The sequence below is a fragment of the Taudactylus pleione genome, unplaced genomic scaffold, assembly GCF_031769625.1.
Source record: "Taudactylus pleione unplaced genomic scaffold, aTauple2 ptg000041l, whole genome shotgun sequence".
Classification (NCBI taxonomy): Eukaryota; Metazoa; Chordata; class Amphibia; order Anura; family Myobatrachidae; genus Taudactylus; species Taudactylus pleione.
Window position 1 is genome coordinate 12894768 of NW_028284443.1, and position 21701 is coordinate 12916468.

The window sequence follows — 21701 nt, forward strand, 5'->3', positions numbered from 1 at the left end:
AAAGTGTGCCCAGTTTTCCAGCAAGGCAATTTATTTATGAGGCAGGATTGCAGTATTCTTAGAGCACAAGTAGCACATAACAGTCTGTAAAATCAATAGAGTAATGTTAAGAGCATATAGATACAAACTAGTAGCAGAGCATATGTGGAAACAAACTCAATGTGGCTGTTTAAGAGAACACATAGTATCAATGACAATCTTGAATGGAAACTAAGTAACAAGTCTCTTGTATCCACATGAGAGAGTAAAAAAGAAGCAAGTCTTCCACAAATGTGGATATAATGAAATGGCAAGTAGGCTGGCTCTGCTATTTCTTCCTGGATGTCCCAGCGATTTCTTGAACTTAATATGTCTAAGACTGAGCTGATCATTTTTCCACCCTTCAACATAACTTCACTTCCCACTATTTCTTTAACAATTGATGGCACAACTATCTCTTCTAGCCCCAAAGTGCGCTGTCTTGGAGTTATCCTGGACTCCTCCCTCTCCTACAAACCACATATCCAGAGCCTCTCACAGTCCTGTCGCTTCCATCTCAAAAATATTTCCAAGATTAGACCCTTTCTCACCCAGGATGCCACCAAAACCCTCATACACTCACTGGTCATATCCAGATTGGACTACTGTAACCTTCTCCTATCTGGCCTCCCCAACTCCCCTTCCCTTTTAGAACCCAATTCAAGGTTCTCACACTTGCTTACAAAGCCCTCACCCTTTCCTCTCCCATTTACATCTGACCTCATCTCCCTCCACTCTCCTGGCCGCCCCCTTCGCTCAACTAATGCACGCCGCCTCTCATGCCAACTGATTACTTACTCCCACTCCCGCCTCCAAGATTTTGCCCGTGCTGCTCCCGACCTTTGGAACTCTCTCCCTCTCCCTCTCCCTATCAGACTCTCCTCCTCTTTACAATCCTTCAAACGGGCTCTCAAGACCCACTACTTCATCAAAGCCTTCCAGCTCCCATCCTAACTTGCTGCAACATGCTCCTTCCTCCCTGTCTACCCCATCTGTGTTGCACCTGTTTGTCTGCCCCTCCCCTTTAGAATGTAAGCTCTTACGAGCAGGGCCTCTACCCTCTTGTGCTTCTCCCTACTTTACTTTCACCTACTTCTTACCCCCCACCATGGCACCTAACACTTTGTTGCTTATGCTCTGTTGCATATCTAGGTGTTATGGTCACTTATGTATCAATGTATATCATCCATGTCCTTGTCCTATTTTTTACTGTAAGTCCGTTGTAAAATTATTTGTTTATGTACTTTGTAAGGCGCTGCGGAACACTTGTGGCGCCATATAAATAAACGATAATAATAATAATAGAGCAGCAGCAGTGTGCACAAGCTGAGGGGAGTAGCTGCGTAGAATAAAGGCATTGTTAATTATTGTGGAGAGGGAACTCTTTCAGGGGCATTCCTTACCATGTACAGAGTGCATATCTATTTCCACTCTACAGCAGGAATCTCATTTTCTACCAGCTCACAGCTGGAAGAGACAGGCTCTCATCCTGCACTTTTAATGGGACTGGTTTTATACCATCACATTGCAGTTTGGGGGAGTGGTGCATTCTCCTTTACACTCCTAGCAATTTAATAATGAACTTCACACACATAAAAGTGTCACTGGTGACAAAGGAAATTATGCAGTAAACCATCAGTGACTGACTAGGGCATGAATGGCCCGTTGGAGAAGTACATTGGTAGGGGTGTGGTCAGCCAACAGATGGGGTGTGGTCAGCGGCTTGGCTAACCATTATAGAGTGCATGGTCTGGGCCCCTTTATAACTATACAGTATATAGTAAATTCTGATTCTGCATGCATGATAATGTACCAGATGGATATCCTGATTAAACTAGTGAATAAACTCTAGTCCTTTAAATGCAGTATAATGTAACATATGTATAACAATTAAGCAGAGGATGATGATCCTATGTGTATACCACATTAATGCACTGTACATGTAATAGGGGACCCCAGTACAGAGGGGCCAATGTCTAAAACTCAATGAGAAATGCATGGGTCTAGTAGAGGTGAAATGCATGCCATTATAAAAAAAAAACTATCTAAGGGGGGGATTCAGCATTGGACGGAATTGAAAAGCTGCACGCAGGCAGCTTTGCAATTCCGTCATTGCTAATATGCAAATGCAGCAGGAAGTGTATGACACCCCCTGCTGCATTTGTGATCCCAGCACTGCGACTGAGGTCACAGGCTGGGATCACCATCGGTGGTCGATGGTCGCGATGGTGGATGGTGCCGGGCCGCTGGCCAGCTGAGTAAGAATCAGCTTTCTCAGGCTGGCTGGCTTGCGAGGTCAGGAAACTGCTTCCATCGACGCAGTCTCTGGCCTTGCCACTCCCAGAAAACATGAAAAAGTGTGTTAAAGCTCACAGTCACCAAAAGGAGGAGGTAGGGTTTTGTCATGACCACCCACTTTGATTGGCAGGAAGGCAAATCTTGTAGTCTCTATAGAAGCGAACAAAGTACTCATGATCATCTGTGGTCCTGCTCTGCCAGGTAAGTGAACCAAAATATAGTAGGGTAACAATGTATAATTTGAGTGCACAGTGCTGACCTCTAGAGGAAGGGGTGGGCCCTCAGATTTCTCCTGCACCCCTGTGGGCCAGTCCAACCCTGTATGCCATATCTGAGACTAACCACAAAATTGTTATATTAAGAGAAACAAAGAAACATAAAATGCAATGGCAAAAATAAAATACAGGTTAATTTTGTTTTTCTTTTTTCTCTATTATCTTTGTTTTGACATACAGTAGAAACAATAAAATATACATTTAATTGAAAGATATGGTACCAGGGTCCAAAATCGCATTGCTGGGCCAATTAGCTACATATTGTTGGGAAGAGATGCCAGCCTATTCCATTGCCCGCTCCTGTGCTGTTCCATCAGTTTGTTGATTCCTATTATGATTTCATTCTTGGTCTTTCAGTCAGTACAGATTTCCCTAACTAAGCCATAAGGCAGTGTTTCTTTCAGTGCTCTTGCAACTAAGATTTCTGATACTTAGTAAAACTCTCAAGCTTGCCATGCTGTCTTCAGAATTAGTGAACTCCTTATTTATTTAATATGATGTGTTGTGCTTTAAAATTACACTGAAGTGCTATGGTTTTATTTTCTGTCCTGGAGGAGAAATGAAGTATGTACATGAGATTTACTTCTGGGAGAACTGGTGTAACCAGATTAGACATTATCAACAAAGGCCTTGTAGAGACAAAAATCTAGTACAGTTCTAACATGGTTGTATTTATATTATTACTACTTCAGTCTCTTGTATCCTTTGAACCACTAATAAAACAGGTCTGCGAAATTTAAGGTATTGAAAGCTTTTTTAATAATACTTTTATATTCTTAATTATACTCTTGTGTACATCAAGAAATAGTATATTAAAACAAAATACCACATCACATTTACCTATAAGGGGGTTACATACATTTTTAAGAAAAAAACAAGAAGTTTAATTGTTTTTGACATATTTATTGTGAAATACAAAGAAGTGTAGATGATATCACTGTGTTTTTGTCTTAATTACATAATAAAATAACAATAAAATCAAACAATAATAGAAAAAAAAACTATAATTATTGAAAAAATCATTAATATCTTGTTTTTTTTGTCTTCAGACTTCGTTTTGTCGCTTTTCGCTTATAAGCTTTTTCTGTGTCGTCTCTGTGTATCATCCAGCAGTAGTCAGCGATCATGCTGACATCCCAACGACCCTGGTATCTTCTCTCTACATCTTTAACGTCTTGGTGGAACCATTCACCCTGTTCTTTATTGTAGTCTCCGAGATTATTCTGGAAATGCTCAATATGGGAATTCAAAAAATGTACCTTTAAACTCATATTGCAGCCAAGGTTTCTGTAACTATTAAGCATTTCCCTGACACTTTCTTTGCAGTTTGGATCCTTGACATTGCCTAAAAATGTTGAAATCACTTGTACTGTATGAGTGGTGTGTGTAGTGTAGTGTGTGTGTGTGTGTGTGTGTGTATGTGGTGGTAGGCAGGGGTTAAAATGAGCCGGCACAGGGCTGTGTTGCATCTGTTGTATTTGGTTCCACCTTCACCAGCTCACCTTGTAGTTGTAGTTGGTGTGTGTGTGTGGGTGTGTGTGTGTGGGTGTGTGTGTGTGGGTGTGTGTGTGTCTCTGCAATGTTCCTTTAGACAGTATGGGGTTTAGGACCTTTGTAAATTTCAGCTCCAGGCCCATGTGGACCTAAATCTGGCACTGGGCGGGGGGAAGTTTTATGATGAGAACTGAATTGCAACGTTCTATACTACCAACTAAATTCATTTAAGACAATGATTTACAATAAATGTAGGCAGAATACATTTATTACTTTAAAGAATATGAAAAAAATGACTTATTCATAAATACACGTTTTGCAGAAAAACGTGATGTGATATGCAAAATCGGGAGTCATTTTCGTGTTCAGAAGCCAAAAATCTATAAGTATCACATAAATTCGTTAAAAAAGCTTTTTCATCACAGACCTGTGTATAATTGATATTACAGTACAATAGTTAGGGGTCTATTCATCATCCTTTACTTTTTACAAAAGAGGGCGAAAATTACAATTTTCCCCTACTTTTGTAAAAAATTAAGGGTCAGGGTTATTCATTAACAGTGTAATGCAGGATATATCACAGGTATCTCCTGGTTACAATTCTGCCCCGATAATTTCCAAAGTTCCCATACTTTAGTATGGGAATGTGGAAATTGTGTAATTCATCAAGTTCCGAAAAACATTTTTTTCAGAACTTGTGAGTGATACTTTACGCCACTCTGAGATGGCATACAGTGGGCCTGGTTCAGACCCGGTCGCAAGCACTGAGCGCTCGCAACCGGGTCGATGTTTGCCCACTGGGCATGCGCACAACGGTGCCGGCTCCGTCGTGCGCATTCGCGAGACCCGGCTAGCAACGGGTGCTCCGTCGCTCCGGGTCTCTCACCAAAGGGGGCGAGCTGTCGATGGTGATTGACAGCTCGCCCCGTGTGGTAGGCGGGCAGGGGGGGTGGCTGGCCAAACGGAGGCGTTCCCGAAGGAACGCCTGCCGTTTGGGGGTGGCCCCACTGACATCACCAGTGATGTCAGTGGGAGAGCTTCCAGCTCTATTAGAGCCAGAAGCTCTCTGGGGCTTGCGGCCACGAGACCCTACCACTAGGGTCTCGTCGCAAGCCCAATGGTCGCGATGGCCTTGACCATTGCGACCATCAACCTGGCCGCTCGCCAGATTCAGAGCGTCCGTCTCTGAATCAGGCCCAGTATCCGATACCATGCACAAGCTTGTGCAGCAAAGGGATCTATTCAGTTCCCTCCAGCTTGTTACTTATCTCCAGTGACTCCAGGCTGTCACAGGCTTCTTCCTCAGGTCCTCTTGTGCGCGCCTGCAGGGGGAAGCTTGTGCGGCTACAGAACAGTGGCGGCCGTGGGGGAGCCAGATCGCACATGGGGAGGTGGGGGTTTGGTGTGGAGGGGGAACCGGCTGAATTAGATTCTGACAGCCGGGGGGTGGGAGGGGTGGGCACCGGATCAGACACGGGCTGGGGGGGTAGCCAGATCGCACTCTGGTGCCTGCTGTGAGGGGAGAGCCAGATCAGACCCCGGCAGGGGGTAGGGGGGTCTTAGCTAGATCTGAAACCACCGGCCGTGGGGACCCTGATCAGGGAGAGGGAAGTCGGTTGTTTGGGGAGAGCCAGATCGTAACTGGCGGCCATGGCGGGGAGGGGGGGTCACTCAGATCGCACACCGGCACCCACTGTAAGGGGAGAGCCTTATTTGACACCGGCAGGGGGTGGGAGCATCCTGGACCACTGTCTCAACTTCCAGTTGCTGCTAGCTGCGGGGTGAGGGTGGAGGGGGGTCCATCCTGGACCACTTTCTTAGGTCCCAGCTGCTGCTAGCTGTGGGAGGGGGGAGTGGGCAGAGGCAGTGAGGAAATCATTATAGATACCTCAGCTGCAGGGGAAAAACACTTTTCCAAAAAGCTGACTTCACAAAAAGAGCAGCTTTTCGTAAGTGATACTTTTGTTAGGGAGCCATGATGAATGCCTCCAAAAATATTTTTTAAACTCACAGCGAGTTTAAAACATAATTATCACTAGTGATAATTATGTAATGATGAATAGGCCCCTTAGAGACTACAAATATCTCAATAGTTCATTATGTTCTGTTGTTATACAAACCATAAAACAAATGCTATTTTGGCCCCACTGTAGAGTGCCTTGAAATCTGGTGCTAATAATATACTGTATTAATATATACTGTATACTGAGCTTATTTACCAGGTACATTGGCTCTTAGTAGCAGTACTCGAAATATGTCTGTCTGATCCATCTATATGTCTGACCTATCCCCAGCCTACACACATATAAGTAATTAGTTATAACACACACATTCTGTTTAAAATTAATTGCAAAACCTCCAGTAGGTTGCCATGGAGCTTTCAACCTTATGCTGTGTGAAACTTACATATTTGTAGCATATACCATATACAGTATATTTATATATATATTGTGATAGGATCACTGGTAAAGTGGTCTGTGACAGGGACATTTATCCCAGATTCCTGTCTTATGTGTTTTAAAATCCCCAGGAGAAAGTCTGCAGTGTAGCAGGCTTGAGTTTCGGCTTTTTGAAAAGCCGGTTTGGGACCTGGGGGTTGTGGGTGAGAGGAGAGGGAGGGCTCCACCCACGGCCACTCCAGGTTTTGGTTCTCGCAGCCTGGTAACAGGCTAAGAGAACTCTGTCACAATATATATATATATATATATATATATATACATACTCTTGTTTGTGTGTCTGTGTGTGTGTGTGTATGTGTATATATATATATATATATATATATATATATATATGCTTGAAGTAACCATGTTATATATGTAATACACTCCATGTCCATTAGAATGTGTTTGATATATGTCAGGTGTTGTTGTATTGAGGGGAGGGGGGATATGGGTATATATGGATATTGTGGTAAATTGGTCCTTTTGCCTTGACAAAGGTCCAAAGAGGACCGAAACGTCGGTGTTTTATCTTATTATGCTGAAATAAAAGGAAATTTTTAAACACATTGGAAGACTGGTGAGTGCACCCCTTTACTATGCTACAAATCTTGGTATATGGATCCTTTCCTGTACTGAATATTAGTGAAGCACCCCAGCAAGTTGGACATATTCAAGTGAGTGCGGACTGCATATGACTTTATATATATCCTTCTCCCCTGTATCTGGAGAGGAAATCATGGCCCTCATCTGGTCCTCCCCCCCTTACACCTCCCCCCTTGATCCTATCCCCTCCCGCCTCCTCCGCTTCCTCTCTCTTTCTTCCTGCTCCCATCTTGCCCACCTCATTAACCTCTCCCTCTCATCAGGCACTGTCCCTTCTGCATTCAAGCATGCCCTTGTCTCCCCCATTCTTAAAAAACCTAGCCTTGATCCTAACCTTCTTCCTAACTACCGACCCATCTCTCTCCTCCCTTTTGCCTCCAAACTCCTTGAGCGGATTGTCTACAAACACCTTACCCCTTTTCTTTCCTCCCACTCCCTACTTGACCCTTCTCAGTCCGACTTCTGTTCTCTCCACTCCACTGAAACTGCCCTCACGAAAGTCAGCAACGACCTCTTTGCTGCCAAATCCAAGGGCCACTACTCTCTTCTTATTCTCCTTGATCGCTCTGCTGCTTTTGACACTGTGGACCACCCTCTCCTGCTGCATATCCTTCACTCCCTTGGTCTGCGTGACACAGCCCTCTTCTGGCTGTCGTCCTACCTCTCTGACCGATCTTTCTCAGTTTCCTCTTATTACTCCTCTTCCCCCAACAGCCTCTTACAGTAGGTGTTCCCCAAGGTTCTGTTCTTGGACCTCTCCTATTCTCCCTCTATACTTCCTCTATAGGTGAACTCATCAGCTCTTTTGGCCTCCATTATCATCTCTATGCTGATGATACTCAAATCTACCTTTCCTCCCCTGATCTCTCCCCCTCTCTTCTGACTTTTATCTCCAACTGTCTCTCTGCTATCTCTTCCTGGATGTCCCAGCGATTTCTTAAACTTAATATGTCTAAGACAGAGCTAATCGTCTTCCCACCCTCCCACATAATCTCACTTCCCACTATTTCTTTATCAATTGATGGAATAACTATCTCTTCTAGTCCCAAGGTGCACTGTCTTGGAGTTATTCTGGACTCATCCCTCTCCTTCAAACCACATATCCAGAACCTCTCACAGTCCTGTCATTTCTATCTCAAAAATATTTCTAAGATCAGACCCTATCTCACCCCGGATGCTACAAAAACCCTCATACACTCACTGGTCATCTCCAGATTTGACTACTGTAACCTCATCCTATCTGGCCTCCCCAAATCCCGTCTCTCTCCTCTCCAGTCTATCCTTAATGCTGCTGCACAGCTTATCTTCCTCTCCAAACGCTCTACATCTGCCTCCCCTCTCCTACAAGCCCTCCACTGGCTCCCCTTCCCTTTTAGAACCCAATTTAAGGTTCTCACGCTCGCTTACAAAGCCCTCACCCAATCTTACCCCATATACATCTCTGATCTCATCTCCCTTCACTCTCCTCTCCGCTCTCCTCGTTCAACTAATGCACGCCGCCTTTCATGCCAGCTGATTACTTCCTCCCACTCCCGCCTCCAAGATTTTGCCCGCACTGCTCCCCACGTCTGGAACTCTCTCCCACTCCCCATCAGACTCTCCACCTCTTTGCAATCCTTCAAACAGGCTCTCAAGACCCACTACTTCATCAAAGCCTTCCAGCTATCATTCTAACTCCCTGATACATGCTCCTTCCTCCCCATCTACCCCATCTGTGTCACCCCTGTTTGTCTTCCCCTCTCTTTTAGAATGTAAGCTCTTACCAGCAGGACCTTCTACCCTCTTGTGCTTCTCCCTACTTTAGTTTCATCTACTTCTTACTCACCACTAGGGCACCTAACACTTGGTTGCTTATGCTCTGTTGCTTATCTGGGTGTTATGGTCACTAATGTAGCAATATATATTATCCATGTCCTGGTCCTGTATTGTATTGTTCTGTAAGTCGCTTGTCTACAACTTGTTTATGTACTTTGTAAGGCACTGCGGAACATTTGTGGCGCCATATAAATAAATGATGTTAATAATAATAATAATAATATATATATATATATATATATATATACACATAAAAAATACATATACAGATGTAGCCACGCTCATTGTTGCCATGATGCATCCGCACGTGCACGTGCATCGCGGCATAGCGCAGCATTCGCCAGCCTTTACCCCATTTAAGTCTATGGTGTGCGGGTGCATATGCATGCCATACACGCGGGCACACTAGTCACATCATCCATGCCACGATGCGCTCGCATCTTGGGATAGATGAGCGTGTATATCTATATATAGATAGATGGATATAAAAAAACACAATGGTGGTATTATATACGATCTTTTTATCAAGATAAGTCAAAATAAAATAAATGAATAAATACGTCTTTGATATAGTCGAAAGTTCCCCAGATCACTGTCTTCAGTTCAGTGTTTTAATTATTGGAAGATAGATGTTTTTAGGTGTAAAGAATAGGATGGGCGCCACGGACTTGCTTCGTTCGGGCACGCATCGTCCTGGATTCTGGAATCGGGATTATGATAGGCGTTGGCATTTCTACGCCTATCATAAATCCCTAGCCGGCATTCTGCTGTCGGGATTGTGACTGGTGGCCTTGCTGTCGTGGGTCACATAGCTACATTCCCAAGACGTAGACATAGACGCCGCTGAGTGCAGTTCAGAATCAGGCCCATAGTGTACTAAATATGCAAAATTGCCATGCACTAATCTTCAGCCACATACATACAATAATATTTCACTCTTTGTTAGCCAGCCCCGGGATGTGGCTCACTTGTCTCTAGCAGGCAAGCAACCATGTCCTGCTAGCAGAGAGAATACAAGTCTTCTGTGAAATATTTCAGCATTGGAGATTGGAAGGGTTGATTAGTCTGTTTGCAGGGTGCCTGTGGACTGTATACAATGTCCTATCATTATTTTTTATTTGTTTATTTTTTTACTTTATTTGACTTTGTGGCATATTTTCATTTAATAACTCATTTTCAGGAACATGACTGCAAATTAACCCAAGAGATTGTAGAGCTGATTGACAGAGAAGCTGATCTTTTAATGCGCGGGGTAAAAAACTGCAATCTAGACGGCCTACGAAAGAGAATATCAACTCTTTTCCTCCAATACATAAAGATCCCCACCTTTAACCCTGAGATTTCCAGATTGCTCAAGGTAATATTTCTTCCATTTGTTACCTGTTATCAAATGGAACTTTTAACTGTATTTTCCATTTAAAATCTGTAATTTTCATGTTTTAATATGCAAGTACACAGTAGGATTACAGAAATACCAAACAATATCAATCATTTAAAATTGTACTTACAGTATGTGAGTCTTACTACATAGATTGTTTAATTCTAGTTTAGTAGTAAAATAAAAATTGTATTAAATGAAATTATATACCACTGTGAGCACAGTGGTTAACATTGCTACCTTAGCAAAACAGGAGCTTTTACTCTGCAGACCTAGGCAGATGCCTATGGTGCCAGATTTATGCAGTGCAGATGCCTATGGTGCCAGGGTTTACGCAGTGCAGATGCCTATGGTGCCAGGTTTACACAGTGCCTTAACCACTGAATTACTGTCATAATGTTAACCATTCGATGTCTTTGTCACCAAGGCACCCTCTCACTATGTCTCAGCCATTGACATGGAGAGCAGCTGCTTACCTCTGAAACTGCAGGCTGCTAATCCTCCATGTTGTTAATGGGCTGGGAGTGCAGCACCATGCTATGATGTCACAGCCTGGTGCCACACTACCAAGGGAAGTACATTCCTCCCTGCCCCCACTCTAAAGTGGGGTGTGGGCATGGGAGCATCCCCCTAGTATAATAGATCACAGTCTAGGTCTTGTGCAACCAGTGCCCTGTCTTTGTGGAGATTGTATTTTTACCCACATCATGCAGTGTTTCCTGATATTATCAGATGGACCATGGGGTTCCTCTACATGGTCAGGACATACTCACCTATCTGTTCCTGCACTCTATGTATTCTTAATGTATGTATCCTAAATTGCTGGGCATTGTTTTAGACTAGCCAGGATGATCCAGTTGACACCTTTGCTCAGTCATTGTAAAACTTTAAATCATGATTGTGTTAATAGATAAATACAACCAAATCAACAAAATAATGCTTAATGTGTTCTCCAAAAACAGTATTTGTGGTGCACATTCCGATATGCTGTATATTTGGATTCTTTTATAAAAAGCTACATTTTGCATCCATTTTACCTTACTGTATGTTATACATCAATTTACATTCATACATGTAGTGCATTAGTTTCAACTCCCACTAAAATAAATGACACTTTTTGTATCTACAGGATAAGCACATTTTTGCAATTGTCTTTTATCAGGTTCCTCAGGACTCTGAAGTTCTTCGCAAAAATATATATTTCTGTCCCTGTTGTGAAAGCTATCTACCGTCAACCGAATTTTCTCTGTCTGCCAATGCGCGTACTGTTGGCAGGTGTCGAAAATGTTCTAAGTTAGACAATGAAGCCCGACTGAGAGAAGAATTTTCAAAATATAGAATATTACTGAAACAGCTGAAAAAGTCTGAAGCTGATTATGGTGATGATGCCAAAATTGCGTTCTTGCTTCAGGTAATGGTAATTCTGACTTCCAAAATAAGTACAAAGGGTAGAATTGGGTCCTGCAAGTTTGGATTGATTTCAATATTTAATTTGCCCATTTTATATTAAATAGACTTAATAACAATATTATTAATTGTGTTTATATAAAAATAGACATTTTAAAAGTACAGTCTCTTGAATGGATATACAGTACTTTAATACATTAAAAGATATTTATAATTACTTTTATACATCATTTTCTCATTCACTGTCTCATTTAATTATACATTTTTCTTTAGCTATTGTTAAACTTTACATTCTGTTTAGCTAAATCATAGTTAAACATTAAAATGGTCATTAAGTATTAACTGTGTACATGGCACTTTATAGTTTTTACACTTGGAAATCAATTAGATAACAATGCACTATTACAACATCCTTATTTCAGTTCCAAAGCACCAATTCATTGAAGTCATGGAAAATGCAGAAAGTCATGTGACCATTTACATAGACGGTTGAAAGTTCCAAAACTTGTAACATTTAGTTGTGTTTCTGTGTTGCGTAGATATTTAATCCTGTTGATATGTAGTGTATAATTTGTTAATACAGCATGTGTTCAAACTGGGTAATGTTATAATTTAATGTAATATGGAGTTACTGTAAGTAATATGATCATGAAAAAAGCAAACCATATGGTTAATAGTTGGTTTCCATCACCTATAAATATATTATTTGGAAACACAAAGGAGAGATTTCAGTTCAATGTGCTGTGCCGCTGTAATGTTTGACAAACATGTCTAATCTTCCTACAAACCTCTATTAGATGCAAGGAGAAATTATCAATGTTACTGGCCATGAAGTGTCTTCACCAAATCATTCCAGAGGTGCTTCACAGCCATCATGCTGAATTAAATTCCTCCTGAAGGGTTGAGAACAAATCTACTTCACATTTCTATGCTACATCATGCCAGTTTCCTAGAATGTGACTACTATAAAACATTATTTTAGCATATGCAGTGAAGTGCCAAGAAGTTAATGGGCGCCAATATAATGTTTCAGTTGGGTCACTATTCTACATTTATAAACTAATTATAACAAAGAAGATCTGCTTTAGTGCCCAACACACTGATAACGTCTATCAAAAGCAACTTAAATATGTTTAACTTACATTAATTCTTGTGTATTTTCCAGTCCAATTTTGTCTGAATTGAGAAAATAGGTAGATGGGGCCCATGGAAACGTCTAGGTCCAGGACCTTGTATGCACTAGGACCAATAACATTCACATGGATTTACCAGGCTACACATTCTTACTCATACAACTGAAATTGAATCTTTTATTATAGCAAGAAGATCTTCAGTACCTTGTGGACAATATCTGGGCTGCTCACTCTGCACTCAGTGCCTGTGATGACCTCTATGATCTGGACATGGTGAGGTGGGACATATACTATGAGTGGTCTCCATGGAATTGTATTCTCTTGACAAAAGATGAGGCAGCCGCCCACTTAAAACTCGCTAATGCTGAACAGGTAAGGATTATTGGCAATATTTGGATATGATTTTCCCTATTGCATTTTGTATACATTTTATTTGTTTTATTGGTTTCAGAACATAATCTTTCTATTTCCCTGTTATTGTATGGTCAGATAAAATTTTAAAATATCAGTTTTGCTGCAATAATGCTCCATTGTGGGGAATCAAGAAACCATTTCAATTGTTCTCCTGTGTACAGAAGTAAGAAGCTATACTAATTTTAGCTTTCTTCAGATTATAATCCTCAAATCTTTAGTTCATTTTTTATAAACCACATGGGTAATTAATGTGTGTGGTGTTGCATTCACATGCAGACTATATATATATTACTGCCAACAGATGGCATTGCAAAATCAGCTAATGTGTCTTAATGATCAATCCAATGAAGAAAAAAAAGATAACTGAAAGGCATTTGTGTCCTCACAGAGAGTGTAGATTATTAGTGGGAAGTGACAGTCACTTTGGGGGAGATGAATGAAAATCTCCACTTTTCAACCATCCTATATATAGTCAGGTGCAGAAATATTGGGACATTGACAGAATTTTCATATTTTGGCCTCTATTCACCACCACAATGGCTTTGAAATGAAACAAACATGATGTGCTTTAACTGCAGACTTTCAGATTTAATTTGAGGGTAATTACATCCAAATCAGGTGAACGGTGTAGGAATTACAACGGTTTCTATATGTGCCTCCCACTTTTTAAGGGGCCAAAAGTAATGGGACAAACTAAACAATCCTAAATCTAACTTTCACTTTTTAATACTTTGTTGCAAATTCTTTGCAGGTAATTACAGCCTGAAGTCTGGAACGCATAGACATCACCAGACGCTGGGTTTCATCCCTGGTGATGCTCTGCCAGGCCTCTACTGCAAATGTCTTCAGTTCCTGCTTGTTCTTGGGGCATTTTCCCTTCAGTTTTGTCTTCATCAAGTGAAATGCATGCTCAATCGGATTCAGGTCAGGGGATTGACTTGGCCACTGCATAACATTCCACTTTTTAGCCTTAAAAAACTCTTTGGTCGCTTTTGCAGTATGCTTCGGGTAATTGTCCACTGCACTGTGAAGCGCCGTCCAATGAGTTCTAAAGCATTTGACTGAATATGAGCATATAATATTGCCCGAAACACTTCAGAATTAATTCTGCTGCTTTTGTCAGCAGTCACATCATCAATAAATACAAGGGAACCAGTTCCATTGGCAGCCATACATGCCCATGCCATGACACTACCACCACCATGCTTCACTGATGAGGTGGTATGTTTTGGATCATGAGCAGTTCCTTTCCTTCTCCATACTCTTCTCTTCCCATCACTCTTGTACAAGTTGATCTTTGTCTCATCTGTCCGTCCATAGGATGTTGTTCCAGAACTGTAATGGCTTTTTTAGATGTTGTTTGGCAAACTCTAATCTGGTCTTCCTGTTTTTGAGGCTCACCAATGGTTTCCATCTTGTGGTGAACCCTCTATATTCACTTTTGTGAAGTCTTCTCTTGATTGTTGACTTTGACACATATACACCTACCTCCTGGAGAGTGTTCTTGATTTGGCCAACTGTTGTGAAGGGGTTTTTCTTCACCAGGGAAATAATTCTTCTGTCATCCACCACAGTTGTTTTCCATGGTCTTCCGGGTCTTTTGGTGTTGCTGAGCTCTCCGGTACGTTCTTTCTTTTTAAGAATGTTCCAAACAGTTGATTTGGCCACACCTAATGTTTTTGCTATCTCTCTGATGGGTTTGTTTTGATTTTTCAGCCTAATGATGGCTTGCTTCACTGATAGTGACAGCTCTTTGGATCTCATAGTGAGAGTCGACAGCAACTGATTCCAAATGCAAATGTCACACCTAGAATAAACTCCAGACCTTTTATCTGCTTAATTGATAATGAAATAACGAGGGAATAGCCCACACCTGTCCATGAAATAGCTTTTGAGTTGATAGTCCCATTACTTTTGGCCCCTTAAAAAGTGGGAGGCACATATAGAAACCGTTGTAATTCCTACACCATTCACCTGATTTGGATGTAATTACCCTCAAATTAAATCTGAAAGTCTGCAGTTAAAGCACATATTGTCTGTTTCATTTCAAAGCCATTGTGGTGGTGACTATAGGGCAATATATAAAAATTCTGTCAATGTCCCAATATTTATGCACCTGACTGTATATTGTGAAAAAAATATGGGGGGGGGTTGTCAAAGGGACATATATATATATATATATATATATATATATATATATATATATTATACACACTACCGTTCAAAAGTTTGGGGTCACCCAGACAATTTTGTGTTTTACATGAAAACTGACTTTTATTTATCAAATGAGTTGTAAAATGAATAGAACATATAGTCAAGACATTGGCAAGGTTTGAAATAATGATTTTTATTTGAAATAATAATTTTGTCCTTTAAACTTTGCTTTCATCAAAGAATGCTCCTTTTGCAGCAATTACAGTATTGCAGACCTTTGGCATTCTAGCTGTTAATTTGTTGAGGTAATCTGAAGAAATTTCACTCCACGCTTCCTGAAGCACCTCCCACAAGTTGGATTGGCTCGATGGGAACTTCTTGCGTACTATATGGTCAAGAAGCTCCCACAACAGCTCAATGGGGTTGAGATCTGGTCACTGCGCTGGCCACTCCATTACAGACAGAATACCAGCTGCCCGCTTCTTCCCTAAATAGTTCTTGCATAATTTGGAGGTGTGCTTTGGGTCATTGTCCTGTTGGAGGAGAAAATTGGCTCCAATCAAGCACTGTCCATAGGGTATGGCATGGCATTGCAAAATGGAGTGATAGCCTTCCTTATTCAAAATCCACTTTACCTTGTACAATCTCTCCCACTTTACCAACACCAAAGTAGCCCCAGACCATCACATTACCTCCACCAAGCTTGACAGATGGCGTCAGGCACTCTTCCAGCATCTTTTCACATGTTCTTCGTCTCACAAATGTTCTTCTGTGTGATCCAAACACCTCAAACTTCGATTCGTCTGTCCATAACACCTTTTTCCTCTGTCCAATGTCTGTGTTCTTTTGCCCATATTAATATTTTCCTTTTATTGGCCAGTCTCAGATATGGCTTTTTCTTTGCCGGTCTGTCTAGAAGGCCAACATCCCGGAGTCGCCTCTTCACTGTAGACGTTGACACTGGCATTTTGCGGGTACCATTTAATGAAGCTGCCAGTTGAGGACTTGTGAGGCATATATTTCTCAAACTAGAGACTCTAATGTACTTGTCTTCTTGCACAGTTGTGCATCGGGGCTTCCCACTTCTCTTTCTACTCTGGTTAGAGCCTGTTTGTGCTGTTCTCTGAAAGGAGTAGTGCACACCATTATTGGAAATGTTCAGTTTCTTGGCAATTTATCGCCTTCATTTCTAAGAACAAGTATAGACTGTCGAGTTTCACATGAAAGTTCTCATTTTCTGGCCATTTGGAGAGTATAATCAAACCCACATATGTGATTCTACAGATACTCAACTAGCTCAAAGGAAGGACAGTTTTATAGCTTCTCTAATGAGCAAACTCCATTTCAGCTGTGCTAACATAATTGCACAAGGGTTTTCAAGGGTTTTCTAATCATCCATTAGGCTTCTAACGCGCTTAGCAGACACAATGTACCATTAGAACACTGGAGTGATGGTTGCTGGAAATGGGCCTCTATACACCTCTGTAGATATTCCTTTAAAAACCAGACGTTTGCAGCTAGTATAGTCATTTACCACGTTAACAATGTATAGAGTGTATTTATGATTAATTTAATGGATCTTCATTGAAAAACACAATGCTTTTCTTTCAAAAATAAGGAAATTTGTAAGTGACCCCAAACTTTTGAATGGCGGTGTATATATATATTATTACCAGTTATGTATATAGCGCACACATATTCCACTATGCTTTACACACACATATATATATATATATATATATATATATATGTGCCCCAGATTCCTAGCTCCTGTCTGCTAGACAGTTAGCTAATAACAACCTTGATTGTCAGACCACCTGTGAGAGGCTAATAAAAGATCTAGTCTGTTACTCACTGCCTGGGGAGAAGTTTCAGGCCTCCAGAGAGAGGGGGACAGAGAGAGATAGAGGATGGGGGGGAGAAAGAGAGACCATTGCTTGTGACTGTAAGTGCTGTGCTACATGCGGTTTTGTGAATTGGAAACTAGGTCCTTCCACCATGTGAGAGGGAATTGTATGTTAGTTAGAGCCAGGGGGGCTCGGATATATTTTTATGTTTTGTTTATTTTGAGCTCTCAAATAAAACTTTCTGTGGATACTTGTACCAAGTCCCTGGACTAGTGTGCTACTAATTGGCTGCTACCCTTTTCCTGAGGAGACGGCAACCCTAACCTGATCTTGCAACACATTGTGGAGAATGCGACCATTGCACTGAAATTGCAGGTATAAAAATCTATGTGAAAACATTTAAAGTAACAGACACCCTTTTTTTCTTTGAAAGATACTGTTATATTGTCTACATCTTGGTGGTGTCATCATAATTTGATTCTTAGGGAAGCCATATTCTACTTCCTCAACTTGAATTTAAACATAAAAGCCATAATGAAGGTGCAGCAATTAGCCATTGAGGAGGTCCAGAAGTAATAGCATTTGAATGTTGAGGAGATCTGGAGGCAACAGCAATTGACCATCGTTGAACTCCGGAAACAACAGTATGAAGACCACAAAGCCTTCATAGAGGTTGCGCAGAATTTAGCAGCCCTGTTTGGAAATGGTTCCCAGGATGTCCCAACTAGCTCCAGTGCCATTTTCTGCAAAAGATGACAAGAGTGATGATGTTAAAGCCTATTTAACAACCTCCGAGAGAAGCGTGTCAGGGGAAAACTTTTTGTCTGACCTGTATACATGGGGATACTCTGCATTATGATACTGCTAAAGTGAACATTGAAACACAGTGTGGTCTCAAGGTAGACACTGAGGTATTAGTTCCTTATTTGATGTTTGATACTGTATTGGGGAGAGAATTTTCCCACTCCTGGAAGCTGTGGGAAGCCCAATTTGTTACAGAAGGAAATAACCCAGACCCATTTGATAAGGTTACTGATACAGCGTGTTATAGTGTGCCGGATTCTGGCATCTACCTACTGAGTTCGGCAGAGCTGGTGTTCTATGGACAGCAGATGGGTGGTTCCCGGCGCCCGCTGTTTCAATGTCTGGCCGACTCCCCTGCTCTGCAGCCATCCGGGGCATGCTGTCCCGGCGGCTTATTCCCTCTTCTTCCGGTGAGCGGCTGCAGCATCCATAGGGCCACATGGCCGGCTCAGAAATATTCTTAAAGGGCCAGGCGCACCTGGGGTGACGTCACATGGGTGCCAAATCCAAGTCTCTTCCTATATAAGGAGGTCCCTGAGGACACTCTGGTGCCAGAGTATAGACTCCCACCCTTACTTCAGCGGTCCTCTATCCGTGATTATTCCTGCTCATTTCTGACCTTGGCTTGTCTGTGACCTGTTTCAGTCTCTTCCCTGGGACTGTCAGTAAACTCCAAACTTGTGCAGGCATATCCTCACTTCATATTGTGGATTTATTCCTAAATCTACAATTTGCATTTTCACAACTGTCTTACAGTGATAAATGCTGCACATAATGTATTTTCTGGAGAAATGTGAATCATTGGTGTGATATGATTGGGGTAGGGGTCCCTCTCCTGGAGTAGATGGACACCTCCTTACACACAGCAGCCAGGAAGCAGCACTCCAGTCGTGGGTTTTCATGCAAGCTGGTCAGCGCCAGTTTTTATTGTGCAACACCAATAATCAAATAAACAAAACAAAATAATTCCTAGCCCGGCTGGGCACTAACTAGACAGCAAGTTCCCTATCTAATAGAACACTAAACCAAAATCCCCATCCACAGTACCTTCTGGTATACAGCCAACAGTGTATCCGAGCAAGCTAACCTGCGGCCTGCTCTCCTAGGTATGAGACACTCAGCTACAGCTGAACACAGTTTAAATCAGCCAGTTCCAGATGTAAGCCCTGATGAGCCTACTACCAGGCTGGAAGGCCCAAAACCTGGATTGGCCTGTGGGTGGAGCCCTTCCTCTCCTCACATCCACACCCCCAGGACCCATTCCGGCTTTTCACAGAAGCCGACATTTCTAGTCTGCTTTACAACAGACTTCTCCTGTGGGTTTTAAAAGATAGGAATCTGGAACAGACATACATGCCATCCCCAACTTCTCCAGTGCCTCTATCACATATCCCCCCTTTGTTTTGACCTATGGGCGGAACAACTGCAGCCCCCAAACAAGACACATGACAAAGCATCTGCATTGGCCAGCTTTCTTCCTGGCCTGTGTTCTACTGTGAAACGCCAAGAACCACCTTGTTGTTAAGCTGTGGCTTTATTAAACCTCTGCCAATGGTGTAACCAAGATACTTTACTTCTGCCATCCCTAAGCAACATTTTTTTTGGGTTGGCTGTCAACCATGCCCTATACATGGAGTCCAACACTGCTTGTACTCTGGGCAAATGAGACTGCCAATCAGGTCTATGAATGACTACATCACCGAGACAAGCAGCAGCATACCGTCTATGGGGTCTTAGAATTCTGTCCATCATCCTTTGGAAGGTAGCTGGTGCCCCACGTAACCCAAAGAGCAACATCTTGTATTGGAACAACCCTTCTGGTGTCGAAAAAGCTGTCTTTTCTTTGGCATTCTCAGTTAACGGCACATGCCAATACTCTTTGGTTAAGTCTAGAGGGGTTAAATACCTGGCTGTTACTAGCCTTTCAATTAGTTCATCCAGCCTTGGCAATGGGTAGGCATCGAAATTTGACACACTGTTCAATTTTCGGAAATCGTTGCCGAAACGTACACTCCCGTCAGGCTTTGGAATAAGCACACGACCACTCACTATGCGATTTTTCAATTACACCCATTTCCAACATTTTTTTTATTTCTTTAGACACTGAGGGGGTCATTCAGACCCGGTCGTTAGCGCCGATGCGCTCGGACTGGGTCGATGGCCCCCCACAGAGCATGCGCATGACGGCGCCGTCGTGTGCATGCGTGAGACCCGCTACGACCGACAGCGCCGGTCGTAGTGGGTCTCGATCCAAAGGGGGCGAGCTGTCGATGTTGATTGACAGCTCGCCCATTTGGAAGGCGGGCCGGGGGGGTGGCAGCCCAAACGGAGGCATTCCCATGGGAACGCCTACCATTTGGGGGCGGCCCCACTGACATCACTAGTGATGTCAGTGGAGAGCTTCCAGCTCTGACAGAGCCAGAAGCTCTCCGGGGCTTACGACAAGTGAGACCCTACCCTAGGGTCTCGTCGTAAGCCCCGATGGTCGCGATGGTCTCTGACTATCGCGACCATCACCGGAGCAGTCGTTAGAGCTGTGGGTGTTAACCCACAGCCTAACGACCGCAACAGAGGCGGGCTGTCAGGATGCAAGTGGCCGCCCAGTTTCTGAGCGACCGCTTGCATCCTCCGACCGCCTCTGAATGAGGCCCAGATTCTCTTTGGGCTTCTGGTAACCTATAGGGCATTAGGTTAAGCTTAACCCCTGGGTCAGTGATTATGTCATGTTTAATGACCGTGGTTTTCCCTGGTATGTCAGAAAACAGCACCCTATTTCTGATCAGAAATTCCTTAACTTCCTGCTGTTGACTGGTTGACAGGGTTTTAGCTGTTGACACTTCAGGAACCAAAGGCCCTAAGTTTACTGGAGGGCGGTACTGCTCTATCCTTCCAAGGTTTGATAAGATATACATGGTATAACTGTTCTGGCTTTCTTTTCCTAGGCTCAATGACAGTTTTATAGGGACTGGACTGCCCCTCCCATGTCTCTTTGGCAATGTCAGGTAATCCCCTTGGATGTTTCCCGTACAAAAAATCCTGGCATACTGCCATGTGGGGATATGACAATGGACTATCAGGATCTATGGATTTACCATCAATCACTTTTACATTTTCCCTGGCTTTTACCAGAGTAGGGTCCTTTAACCGCTCAACTGCCAAGATCTCTTTTCTGACCTCAAGATCAGACGGATGACCAACTGGCTTAACAATACTTCCCATCTCAGTATTCTCTGGTTTACCAATCACGCTAGGAAAAGGGAACTTCTCAGACTCGGAAGAAACTTCCCCTGCTACTGCATCAGCAACCTTCTAAAATGGGTCGGGGTTATTTACTTTAACAAATCGGCTTTCCCACAACTTCCAGAAGTGAGCAAAGTCTCTCCCCAACATTTTATCATACCTCAAGCCATGCACCAAACCCACAGAAACTATACGGGAACCGCACTATGTTTCTATGTTCACTTCTGCAGTAACATAATACCGAGTATCCCCATGTATGCAGGTCACACCAACAGCTTTTCCCTTGCACTTTAAGGGGTTCACCAGTTCAGCTCTCATAAGTGTAACCAGGCTGCCAGAATCTAACAGAGCCGCTACTTGATTGCCTTCTACAGTAGCCT

The 21701-nt window shown here is 42.6% G+C and overlaps 1 protein-coding gene across 3 annotated transcripts in view; it reads left to right on the forward strand.

Moving 5' to 3' along the window:
- The window catches only part of IQUB (IQ motif and ubiquitin domain containing), a 55227-nt gene that overhangs the window by 30042 nt on the left and 3484 nt on the right, over positions 1-21701 (forward strand). For all 3 annotated transcript variants that reach the window (XM_088456069.1, XM_088456077.1, XM_088456082.1), the window contains exons 10-12: positions 10125-10301; positions 11485-11733; positions 13049-13234. In XM_088456069.1, the coding sequence (XP_088312195.1) occupies positions 10125-10301; positions 11485-11733; positions 13049-13234 (612 nt within the window). The remainder of the gene's footprint in view (positions 1-10124; positions 10302-11484; positions 11734-13048; positions 13235-21701) is intronic.